Source organism: Macrobrachium nipponense, chromosome 33 (assembly GCF_015104395.2).
Source record: "Macrobrachium nipponense isolate FS-2020 chromosome 33, ASM1510439v2, whole genome shotgun sequence".
In the NCBI taxonomy this organism is placed as follows: domain Eukaryota; kingdom Metazoa; phylum Arthropoda; class Malacostraca; order Decapoda; family Palaemonidae; genus Macrobrachium; species Macrobrachium nipponense.
This window is the reverse complement of record NC_087219.1, coordinates 40,941,146-40,954,124: the sequence shown is the minus strand read 5'-3', so window position 1 is coordinate 40,954,124 and position 12,979 is coordinate 40,941,146. Positions and strand designations below refer to the sequence as shown.

At 36.7% G+C, this 12,979-nt stretch overlaps 1 protein-coding gene across 1 annotated transcript in view; it reads right to left on the bottom strand.

The window, feature by feature from the left end:
* LOC135202843 (phospholipid-transporting ATPase IF-like) overlaps window positions 1-12,979 on the bottom strand; it is a 78,709-nt gene that overhangs the window by 47,582 nt on the left and 18,148 nt on the right. The window contains 5 exon segments of the mRNA XM_064232303.1: window positions 269-400; window positions 9,183-9,283; window positions 11,049-11,130; window positions 12,043-12,181; window positions 12,925-12,979. The exon segment at window positions 12,925-12,979 is cut by the window's right edge and continues 26 nt beyond it. Coding sequence (XP_064088373.1) covers window positions 269-400; window positions 9,183-9,283; window positions 11,049-11,130; window positions 12,043-12,181; window positions 12,925-12,979 — 509 coding nt within the window.

The following is a 12,979-nucleotide window of genomic DNA, read 5'->3' as shown; positions in this document are numbered from 1 at the left end:
ACCTCTGGAAAAGCAACACGATAAGTAATTTCCATGCATTAAAGTAAAAAGTCTTATAAAGTAATGCATTTAAATGGCGAGATGAAAGTACTGCATTGGACAGGAGGCAAATGAAACTCCTGCGTTGGTATATGAATCAGACGATTCATCTATGATTTTTCACTTAAAATATGAATATTGCAGTGATAATTATGTCTCAACTCTGAAGCCACCCTTCACCAGTTAGTTGAATCGACTAACTGTTGATATATGATAATATGAAACTTACCTAACGTGACGTAGAGCGATATCGGAATGACGTAATTGAAGATAATCAGGAATGAAAATACATCCTGGAAGACCTCGTTGACAGTGGTACCATTTCCTGTGTAATTTTTGTTTTCCATATACCACATGGCATCTGGGGAGAGCGAGAGAGAGTGATATTTTTAATACTTCCACCTTGAAGTTAACCTGACACCAAACGATAGAAAAATTATCACCTTCAAGAACAGTTTAGAAATAATTAGTTCGTTCAACTCATCATTAAGCAATAGGTAAATCAATACGCGTATATACAACTACAGAGTTCTCTATTGAACATGCATTAACGTTTATCTTGTGAATAAACGTTAAGCTTACCCTAAGAACAAACAATTTTACAAAGACAAAGACCCCGTAAGATGAGTTACCAGGTAGCCATAATATTTAAAATTTTCCTTGTTTAAAAGCTGCGATCTGACTAAGCTATTCAATAATATCATAATTAATATATACCCGGCTATCTTTAAACATTTCTAAATATAGTGAACGTCTCCCGTATAAAATGTTTGATAAAAAAATTTCCGTTAAAAAAAACACGCCTTCGACCAAAATGACGTCACAACGGCAGCCAACAAAAAGTAAATATATCATTAGTTGTTGAATGGCACTGCTGTGAAAACGGGTGTGCAATTGTGTAAACAGGAAGGAATTAAATAAACAATCGAGTTTCATCCGTAGTAGAAGCACTAGGACCTTCCTAATGACAAAACGATGTGGTGAGAATTGGTTTTTCACGTGCAAATGGCTCGAAACATCAGTTGGTATTAAAGATAAGGAACGTTACGAATGCTAGCCTATAAGGACTTCGGCTTACGTTCTTTTGAAATTCTTTAATACTTCGCTCAACTCTATCCTTTGTTTATGCGTCTTTCATTTATATGAAACGGTAGCTTTTCTTAAGCATGGATACTTGCAAATAAATCCGAATTACCAGTGAAGACATTAAATTGTTTACTTACTGTATCGGGTACAAATGTCGTATGAAGAACCAACGTTGGATGTGTGCTTGTATGTGTGTGCGTGTGTGTTTACAATCGCTCGTATGTAAACAGTGACATACAACTTTCAGTTGTAATTCGTTTTTCGACAATACTGATGATTAGTGTGACGGCCAAAACTTCAAGTAAAATTTTCCCTGTTGATTAGTATTATATGCAGGGCCGTTTCTAGGCACAGGCGACACAGGCGGTCGCCTGGGGCGCCATTTGCTTGGGGGTTGCAAAATTGCCATCCAAAATTAATATATAAATAAATGAGAGAAGTATTATTTTTACGTGAATGATTCAAATAAATAAATGCAAGGGTAGATCTAGGGTACTTATCCGCAGCGGCCTAGACTATGGCAGTTGCGGTTTTTCTATGCAGTTTTACCTACTGAACAAGAATTTTAAGTAATATTTATTCGGACGATTGTAATTAACCCCCCAGGGGCCAGTACTAAACACGGCGAAATACATTGGACGCTCCAATCCCTAGTGGATGTCGTATCCGCGGTTACGTTCCTTGCCGTCCGTGCGGACTGCTTCTGTAGAAATACCAATGCAAGTGTAAACGCGAAAATAAATGAATAATGGAAGTGTTAATACTTGATGCAACGGTGTTTAATGTTTCGGAAAAGTTGGCAACACTGGATAGGTAGATGTCGTCAGTATCAAGGAGCTTTAAAACTAAGACAGCCGCCTGCTCGCGACGCCACCTTAGTTTAGTTCTAAGCATCGTGTTTACTCCAATCTTTACTTCTTTTTTTAAGTCTTCTTAAGTTGTTAACGCAGCTGTCAAGAATTCAAGCATTTATCAATCATGAAGAGACAGTCCAAGCTGTCAGGTGCAGCAAACAAGAAAAGAAAAAAGGAGGAAGAGGAAAAACGAGCCCAAAGTAGAGGTAAGTGTGCAGCTGTGTTGTGTGTGCATAAGCCTAGCCTATAGTTTTTATAAGAAACAAAATTCACTTTTTGGAGATATTTCTGAGTTGAAAATTCGAATGAAATCCAGGAGTTATATACCTTATAAACCAATGATCTATAGTAATGGATAGGACATCCATAACTTTTTCGCGGTCAAAACCGGAGGCGCTAATTTGCGTTGATTCCTGTCATAAATTAGGTTAAAATAATCCATAATTATGACGTCATTTCCACGTTTTGGCACCCCTGACTCATTATAAACGGCGACCCCGAATAAATAGAGATAAATATGAGAGGAAAAAACAAGGGAGTCCAGGCTAGACTTCTTCAGTTAAACCCCAGGGCTTTATTTGTGCCATGTGGAGCACACACTGTTAATCTGGTTGTGTGTGATGCAGCAAAGAGCTCCTCAGATGCAACTAGCTACTTTGGCTACCTGCAAAAATTATTTAATCTCTTTTCTGCCTCCACTCAAAGGTGGTCGACCCTAAAAAAAACATGTGGACACAACTTTGAAATCCTGGGCAGACACACGGTGGGAGAGTCGAATCAACAGTGTAGAGGTTGTAAGATTCCAGGCTGCAAAAGTGAGAGATGCTCTTTTAGAGGTGAGAGCAAGCACTGCAGATCCAGCTATTAAAATTGAAGCACAAGCCTTAGCAGAAGAGGTGGGATCATACCGGATCTCTGTTTGTACGGTGGTGTGGTATGATATCCTTAGAAAAGTTCAAACTGTGAATAAACTTCTGCAATCACAATGCATGCATCTGGATGTAGCTGTTGACATTCTCAAGAAGACTGAAACCTCCCTTGTTAGCTACAGAGACACTGGGTTTGCTGATGCCCAGACATCTGCCAAAGAGATATGTGAGGAGATGAATGTGGAAGCTGCTCTAAAGCAGAAAAGACTCAGAACTACTAAAAGGCAGTTTTCCTAATATTTCTATGAGGCCCCTGATGAACCTATTACCGATGCCTTGAAAAAATGGAGTTTTCATTTTTCAATGTAGTTGTGGATATGGCCATTGAATCTCTGAGAGAGAGAACTGGAATGATGAGTGATGTTGCAAAGAAATTCAGTGTTCTAATAAACTTCTCTGACCTGACATCTAGTGAGCTAGAAAAGCAGGCAAAAGATTTGTGTAATACACTCACATCTGGGGATCATTCTGATTTAAATTATGATGAACTGATTGTAGAGATGCAGTCATTTCCAAAACAATGGCCAAAACAAAATATGACAACATTAGACCTTCTTGTTTTTCTGGAGGAGAAAGGCCTGAAAGCGATCTATCCAAACATGTGGGTGGCATTAAGAATTGCTGTCACTACACCTGCGACTGTGGCATCTGCAGAGAGAAGCTTCTCTAAACTTAAGCTCATTAAAACATATTTAAGGTCTACTATGTCACAGGAGCGCCTAAATGGGCTGGCAATTAGTATTAATAGAAAAGTATACAAACAGATTTCGTATGATGACACTATAGATGATTTTGCTGCAAGAAAGTCAAGAAGAGTCAGGTTTTAAATATGAAAAATCAGTGAAGAAAACTTGTATATAATAGTTTTAGCATAGCCCTCAACATATATGCATTGAGTTCTATGGTTTTATATTGGCAAGATTACCTTTTTCAATTTATCTTAGGTAGGATTTGCAATAAAAATGTATAATGGCATTATTCTATTAAAATTTACAAAAATAGTTTGTATACTTTTGAGTCTATACTTTTCCTTGTTGTGTATACATATACGTGAAGATGATTTATTAATAAAGTATGTTGTTTTGTTGGGGAACTTGAGATGCTAGTTGTGTTCGAAATTGTTTATGTTATTATTTCCAGCCTGGAGGGAAGGGGGGCGCCATAACGAGTTCTTGCCTGGGGCGCCAAATGAACTAGAAACGGCCCTGATTATATGGGTTTCATGAAGACCGAGTCAGCTTTCCCCCGTCTTCTATCACAAGAAAAAAAAAAAAACAGAATTCTGGTAACTCCGCTGTCTTTCCTATTTGATTCTCCCATGAAAAACTAATTTGCCCATCCGTTTTACCTACTTTTGAGAAAACTGAGTTCTGAGAAACCCTCTTGTATCAATAGCCTAGGCTACCTCAAGTTCAAAAAGCTTTCACAAGGCCTAGACCCAAGAGACCCCATTTAAATATGTTCGACTATATTTATAGTATATACAGTCAGTAAGTAGCTCTAGGACATTATCCCAAATTAAGAGTAATGCCAGAGACATGCACCTGTGTTATGTTGAACAAGTTTTTTCTCTATAGCTTAGGTTAAGCTACGAAGACGTGAAGGAGGTAAAAAAAAGGTAAATAGACGAAAAGTGAAAATAACTTATACTAATTGAAACCTCTTAGCATAACAACGAGATACTAAAATTATAGGAAAGGCGAGCATCTAGATCATGCTTGTTTGTCAAAGGTTCCAGATTATTTATGTGCGGAACAGGTAAATTTTAAAGTAGCTCAAAATAACGTAGGTTCATTGCAAGCAATTCATCGTATGCTTCTCATTTAACCCAGTTCCTCCTTAGCTTACCGCTGGTTTTATATCTAGATTATATAATTTAAAAAGCAATGTAGGATAGAACGTGGTAGTGGTAGCTGGACTCCTGTAGGCAACAGTGTCAAAGCAGTCTAATTGCTGTTATCCCATTCATTCCAATATGATTAGGTGATCAGTCTTATTTGTCCCTCCAAAAAAATTATGTAGCATGTGTCGTATTTGAGGCAGTTTCTATTAGGGAAAAGCTGTATTTCTTGGAATTCATTGCCTGCCAAGTAATAATAGGTCTAGCGTTGTAGTTTTCTTTATCATAAGTTTGATTTTCATTTTTTTTTCAATGCGCACTAACAGCAGTATTACCCTTGTGCCTCAATATATATATATATATATATATATATATATATATATATATATATATATTATATATATATATATATATATATGTATGTATATATATATATATATATATATATATATATATATATATATATATATATAATACAATATATACATATAATTACATAAATTTCGTTTTAGTATGAACATTTTGTTAGCTCGATGCTAAAAAAAATAAATGAATAAAAAAGAATACTGATGTCAGGTTGCTTGTGATACACGCGCACGCACAAACATACAAACGCGATACTATATGAAATGTGTGTTGTAAGATGATTTACCCGAGATATTCAAATGGAAAATTTGAAAATATATTTGCAACATCATGAGATGGTGCTTTGTGCTTAATTTTCGTAGTTTTATTTCCTTCAAACTAATTTAGGTTTTTCAGTTCCCCTGTCGATATTACTTCCGCTGAGACCTGCTTGAGCAACTCTCTCTCTCTCTCTCTCTCTCTCTCTCTCTCTCTCTCTCTCTCTCTCTCTGCACGTTGAGACTAGAGAGAATTGCGTGCTATAGCTGCCTCTGATTTGTAGCCTGTCGTACTGAGGAAAGGGTGCCATTAACTCACTCTCTCTCTCTCTCTCTCTCTCTCTCTCTCTCTCTCTCTCTCTCTCTCTCTCATCGTTGACATCCTAGGACGTAATGAGCTGTACCAAGACGACCTTAATGTCGTGGAAGGGTCATTAGCTAGGCGTTATTTCTTCTTCTAAACCCGCTGCTACTTGGAAGTAGGGTAACGGGTGCTATGGCAGTTTCTCTCCTCCTCTCTCTCTCTCTCTCTCTCTCTTTGCATGCCATAGCTGACATTTGATACTGTGATGATGATGCCGGTATAAAGCAAAGCTCAAGTACTTTGATAATCTGAAACCTGTCATGTCTTTCTTTACTTTGTGATTGACGTTTGATGTTTTGGCGTTTGCGTATAGGGCCCCAGACTCAAATGTACCCTTCTTGCCCTGAAAGAGGCCCACGTTCAAACAACCAGTGCATACATAGTTAGTATGGTTCGAAAGGGAAGAGTAGGGAAATTACGGTGATCACGGAAAGAAATGCAATATTGAATGAAACATATTTGGAAAGGGAGAGAGCTTTTATTCCTGGTTAGTTATTAATCTGACGGATATACTTGAGACCTTCTGCTTTAAGAAACAGGTTATCATATTTCTTTTTGGAAAATAATTATTATGAAATCTTATCACATCGTATTGTTTTTAATCGTTTTCACATTTTCTAAATAAAAATGCCTTAAATTTTGTTGGAACTGACTATTCATAGTAATATTATTCAGACGAAAATATCCTTTTTAATTATCCTATAAGCAGCTCTCTCTCTCTCTCTCTCTCTCTCTCTCATTCTGATTCTGTCCTCCGCCTTATATCGCCTGGATTGACTAGTTAAATAATTGTAGATGTTTGATATGTTATTTGGATGTGGCCAAGGATCACAAAGATGATCTCAGTAACCCTATAAAGCTATGTGCCAGTCATGATGGCGACTTAGAATCGTTGATATTAACTGCTACCATTAAAGGTATGACTATCATTAACTTATAAATGTTGATAAGCGAACCCGTCAAGACTTAAATTAAGGTCACCCAATGTCACTGTCCCCCATCACCTTTAAAACTCCCACCTTGTTATAAATATCCTTCTATCCTCGCACCTCCTCATGTTCGGTTTCAATGTCTTACAGTTATTATGAGATCGTTCTGATGGATGTTTTTTGGAAGGTAAAATAATACTCGGATGACAGTATTTCATACACCATTTATTTTCCAAATATTTACAATTATTCATTAAAAAAAAATGGCTATATAAAAGACTAATGAAGAGGAGATATCGAAAGTGGTGGGTTTCTTGAATAGCTTGGAGGGGGAACACCCCAACAAGGTGTGTTAGACGTTACCGCTGAAGCCACTAATACAGCAAGCGTGAGCCGAAGGGTAGGGAGGGGGTGGCGGTGGGGGTGGGGGTGGGGGGAGGATGGTTAGCTAAGATGTGACCTATCTGACCAGGCCAAATGACTGTCCCAAAATAATTTGAGACTAAATATGTTAATAGTGTACAGCTTTGCAACACCTACATAATTTATACCCCACCATCATTATGTTAATGCACCGATGCACACATTTGCTTCATTTCATTTCAAATAATTTATTTTCAGTCTAGTCAATCTAGGGCAAAAATAGATGCAGCCTAGCACAAGTTGGTAGAGTAGCCATTTACGGTTTGATGATCCTTGGCTACATCCAAATAACATATCAAACATCTGCCATTATTTAAATAGTCAATCCAGGGATATAAGACGGAGGACAGAATGAGAGAGAGAGAGAGCTGCTTATAGGATAATTAAAAAGGATATTTTCGTCTGAATAATATTAATATGAATAGTCAGTTCCAACGATATTTAAGGCATTTTTATTTAGAAAATGTGATAACGATTAAAAAGAAATGTGATAAGATTTCATAATAATTATTTTCCAAAAAAATATATAACATGTTTCTTAAAGCAGAAGGTCTCAAGTATATCGGTCAGATTAAGAACTAAACAGGAATAAAAGCTCTCTCTCTCTCTCTCTCTCTCTCTCTCTCTGTCAATATATATTTAATTCAATATTGCATTTCTTTACGTGATTACCGTAATTTCCCTCCTCCTCCTTTTCGAACCATACTAACTATATACTGGTTGTTTGAACGTGGGCAACTTTCAGGGCAAGAAGGGCATGATCTCACCGAGCTAGGCCTGGCGGGGCGACACTGCTTTTGTAACTGGGTGTACCTTCTTAAACGTCTCGTTCCCCTTTTGTCCTCTTCTCCTCCCATCCCCCAACCCCCATCCTTTTCTCGTGGCCTGTTGACCTTTGTTACCGGGACGTAAGGTTAACGTGCTAAGATACAAGATATTCTCTTATCGACCCATGCACCGCGTTAGGTTTCTTTCAGTGTGGTTGATCAATGACGTGGGTTTTCGATGTGGTTGACCAGTGATGTAACGCCAAGATTGAAACGTGGAACATACATTCTTCTCTCTATCTCTCTCTCTCTCTCTCTCTCTCTCTCTCTCTCTCTCTCTGCCAACTTGTCCAAGTCACAAATCAAGTAACATGTACCCTCACTTTTGACATATACCTTTCCACCTACAGTCGCCTAAAATATATTCACTGTATACCCTGGCCATTGATATCTCTGTAAAGGACATTTCAGACCCCTTTATCTGAATAGTTACTTTCCCCCCCCCACGACCTCTGATGTATTCTGTTAGATATGGTCCTTTCTATTGTAACTGGGACGTGGTTCCATTCTGTTGTTTCTGTCATTAACGAGCTAAATCGGTCGTATATTGTTTGTTGTTAAACAGCCAAGTCAAACGCAACCTTTACATGACGATGTTTGTATTCTCATATCAGCAGTAATTCCGCGTTACTGCCTTTTGATAATGCAAGGTCAATTTGAGGGGTAATGAGCTCGTTAATATACATAAATGTGATTAGTTTATCCTCACAGTTTTCTAAAATTAGGAGTAATTATGAAACTTTATATAGTAGTTGTATTTTAGTTTTTGTTATTTCGAAGCAGTTCTTATTTAGCTTATTTTTTGTTGGGTTTACGCGAAGAAAATGTTATGGATAAAGTAATATTCAGCCGAAATACGCGTAATCTGATAGAGAAGCCAGCGTTTACAGAAATTCCTTTTCATTCAAATACAACCATAAGCAGGGAAACGCTCCTCGGTGAAAAAAAGAAAGAAAAAAAAACTTTGGAAAAAATCAGTTACTTATTCTAATATTCTCATTTGTAGTTTATGCTCTCCTGTTCGACCCGTCGATTGGAGTTTGGAAGTTTGAATTTCAAGTGTAAATGTGTCTCATTTGAATTTCGTAGGGATATAAGGTTAAATTCTAGACTTAATACATTAATACATGCTGAGGGGATAGACAATAAAATGCCATAATTTTCAGAAAGAAGGCTATATGGTAAAAATCTTTCGACTTACTACGAAAGTGTAATGTTATATGCCAAAGATATATAATTTTATAACCTGGTAGCGTTGGCTTACTTACCCTCGCCTTTCAAGGAGTAGACCTCGTATTTGAGGATTGTGCAAACGATGACCTCGGCCAGTAGGACGACAAGGTAGAAGATTAAATAGTAGTTCATTTTTCTGGAAAGGAAGAATTGAAATTATGAAGCAAATGAAAGTAGTGGATGCTTCTGTGTGGATCTATATGTAAGAAATTTTTACATAAGCTAGAGTTCAAAGACTAGGCCTGCTATAAGGTATATGCATAACAGTAGGTTAATCTATACTTTATAAAGCACCGATAAAGTTCAAAGGCTTACTAGGGTAGGCTATTCCCTGTGACAAGTTTAGGAGAGAATTTGACCATTGCTAGAATTCTGTTATAGTTTTCTGATGAAATTCTAATTCTAGCTTAGGCTATTCTTTGTTATATGTAACAAGACAGTTCATTTATGCTAGACTTCAAAGACTAATTTGTGAAAAATTCATAAGGCTATGTCTAGGCTATAATTGTTGCAAACATAACAAGACAATTATATAATGCTTTGTTTCTAAGACTGTATTGCAGAAGATCAGTAACACGGGGTTATGCTATTGTTATTGTCAAATGTAGCAGGGCATTTTACCACTACTGTGCTGTACTAGGCTAGGTTAGTCTGAGTAGCAAGCTTTAAAAGACGTTTTTGAAGTGAACGCATGAAGTAGTGGAAAAAAGATGCGGTAAAAGATCCAAGGGGAAATTAAATTTATAGAATTAGTTAAGAGGGGTACGGTAACAAGAAAATATAATGAATTTTGGACACAAGCTCATGAAATTGAAGATTGTGTCAGGTGCTTGTTAATGTCACTTTTGGTTGCTAAGAGGAAAGTTAAGTGCCTCATTTCTCCAACATTGCTGGAGTGGAGTAAAGTCACATACTATACATACTAGAAGTCTCAGTGAGTGGACGGGAAAACAGCAGTGGCTCATGGCAAGAGGTAAAAGTGGTATGGGAAAAAAGTGATAAAGTAAAATCCAAGGACAAAGACTATGAGCTGGAACACCGGACAACCTAACCTAACCTAACCTAACCTAGCCTAGCCTAGCCTAGCCTAGCCTAACAAAATGGTGAAGATTTTGCTTTTTGTACTATATATGTATATATATGTATGTATATGTGTTTGTGTCTGTGTAATTCGACTAGCAATATCAAAACCAGCGAATATTAGTAGAAGTTAGAAGGGTGTTTTTTCGTTTGCCAAATTACCAGTGAATTCACTATTTTGTTACACACAGAATGTGAAATGCAAAGCCAATGTCTCTGACTTGCACAAAGGGTTTGTGTTATGATCACCATAACAAAACGATGTCAAAAGTGTTACACAATACATGCAAGTGGCAAAGGTGTATCATGCAAGCCGAAAAAGTAAAAACTGTTATGTGACATGCGAATTTCTATTGTGTAAGAAAGCAGTAGTTACAGAGGACATTCCTCAATTGTAATTCAAGTCAGTGTTTGCTGGTGGAGATATATCAAAATGCAAGATTTTTTTCAGATATATGAACTGTTTTATTTACGTATATATTGAACTGTTGAACATATGATTTTCAACTGCCCTTTCATCATTTGACATCCTTTTACTCCATTCTTTCACATATGGGCATTTAATATAAGAAAGCTTACCTGTGTGATTAATGATCCTCTTGGTTTATTCCTTACTATTGCTGGGATTTTAAGAATAGTAATAATAGTAATGATAATAGCTACGTATACAGTACACAAAATTTGTTGTTATTCGAAATTTTTATATTGGAGATAAGTGAAGACGAGTTACACGTAGGAAGGCAATTTCTTGATTTTCTGCAGTTTATGTAATTATTGCTTAATCTTTAATTTATTATGGACCCAGCCAATCGAAGACTTACATTTCAACAGTGGAAAACTTGTTTCTCGTCATTTTGGTGTTGAGGGCCATCTTCGTCTCCTCCCCGGTGTATACAGCAACACCTGTTTTGTTGTATGCAAAACTTAAAGGGGCTGTAGGTTAACTAGAGAATGTGTCAACCGACGTCAGGCGCCAGGCCCTTCAGCCTATTGCAAGTTTCTGTAACACTGTTTTTCCCATTAAAGCACTAGATTAACCATGCATTTAGCAACATACATTATCAGGATTGGGGTTGGAGAGTTTCAATATATATATATATATATATATATATATATATATATATATATATATATATATATATATATATATATATACATACTAAGCTTATCATTCTCCCCGTGGCGATAATACAAAGAAATAATAACAATAAGAAATAAATAACAAAATAATAGTGATTAGATTACTTTTCAAAATTCAAAATTTCACTATATTGAAAACTTAAAAGTAAGGTTCAAACTGTTAAACATGCTGGTATATCTTTATAAGCAAGTAGATTCAGAAGATCAGTAGCAGTTAATAGAAGGGTTTGTGTTCTGAAAAATGCCAAAGTTGCACAGCAAGAGAGAGACTGGCAAGATATATCAATTGCATTTAAGTCTGTTAGGCTCTTTGTACTTGGTATAAGGGGAGGCTTTACGCTCGTTCCTCATATATATAGGTATAAGGGGAGACTTTATGCCCATTCCTCATATATTCAATGTAGCACGAAAGTCCACATCATTGAGAATATCATAAAATCCACGTAAGAAGGGAAGTGAAAACCTGCACTTGGAACAAGTATACGTTGGTAGTTTATTCTACATTATATCAAGTTCACTTGGAAATGTAGAGTAAACTACGAAAGTACTTGTTCCAAGTCCCGGTTTTCACTCGCCTTCTTACGTGGATTTTATAATATAGTATATATATGTGTATGTATGTATGCATGTAGCTAAGACTTCTACAAGGGGAGAGTGAAGCGAGACCCATTTTACCATAGATCTTCTCGGTGTTCTTAAGTCTGGCCCCTCTGAGGAGGAGGTTTTCTGTAGAGAGAGAAGATTTTGCAGGTCCGGCGTTGCCGCTGTACACGTCCAGCCTTCCTTTGAAGTCGTATAGGTTGGCGTGAGGTACCTGTTAACAAAAAAAAATGTATGAGCAGTAACCTATTTATGATTACTTTTAACCGATTGTGAAATTAATCTCACTTGAAGTAAAATTTCTCAGCTGTGGTACAGAAGTGTCTGATATTTGTTCCGAGATCATCATCGGTACCTGACCTAACCTATAAATATATGTGGCCTGTAACTGTGATTGTCACTTTTGTGTTACTCTCCTTCCATGACTTAGTGAGTGTCATGGACCTCCAGCTTTTAATTTTGCTAATGTACAGATGATGTTTTATGGATCAGACTCGGTTGACAAGGTTGTATATCAGTGCATTTGTTAAATGATTATACGGTGCAGCTTACCGGGTTTCATTGGTTAATGTAGCACTTCAAAAATTAGCTGGTCAGACTTTCTCCACTGTACTCCAACTTAATCTTACAAGGGGAGTTACACTGATTATTTTCACTCAGTTTTTTTTTCGCCAAGAAAAAATATTAAAATGTGCGCAATTTAATTAATGTGTTTTGTAATGTTACGGCATTTCCATCTACTATGTTGCAGGTTTATCAAGTTGTAACCTACTAAATTACCTACATTATACAAATACCTTATTACGATTTTTTTTTTCTTTAAATCTAAATCTTGGAGTAAAAGGTCACTTTAAAAGCTTACCTCACATTCAATAACGGCTCTAAAATTCCATAGGTCCTTTTTTTTTCTTATAGGAAATCTGAATCTTGGAATAAAAGGTCACTTTGAAAGCTTACCTCGCATTCAATAACGGCTCTAAATTCCCACAGGTCTTCTTGTGTTTGTAATTGC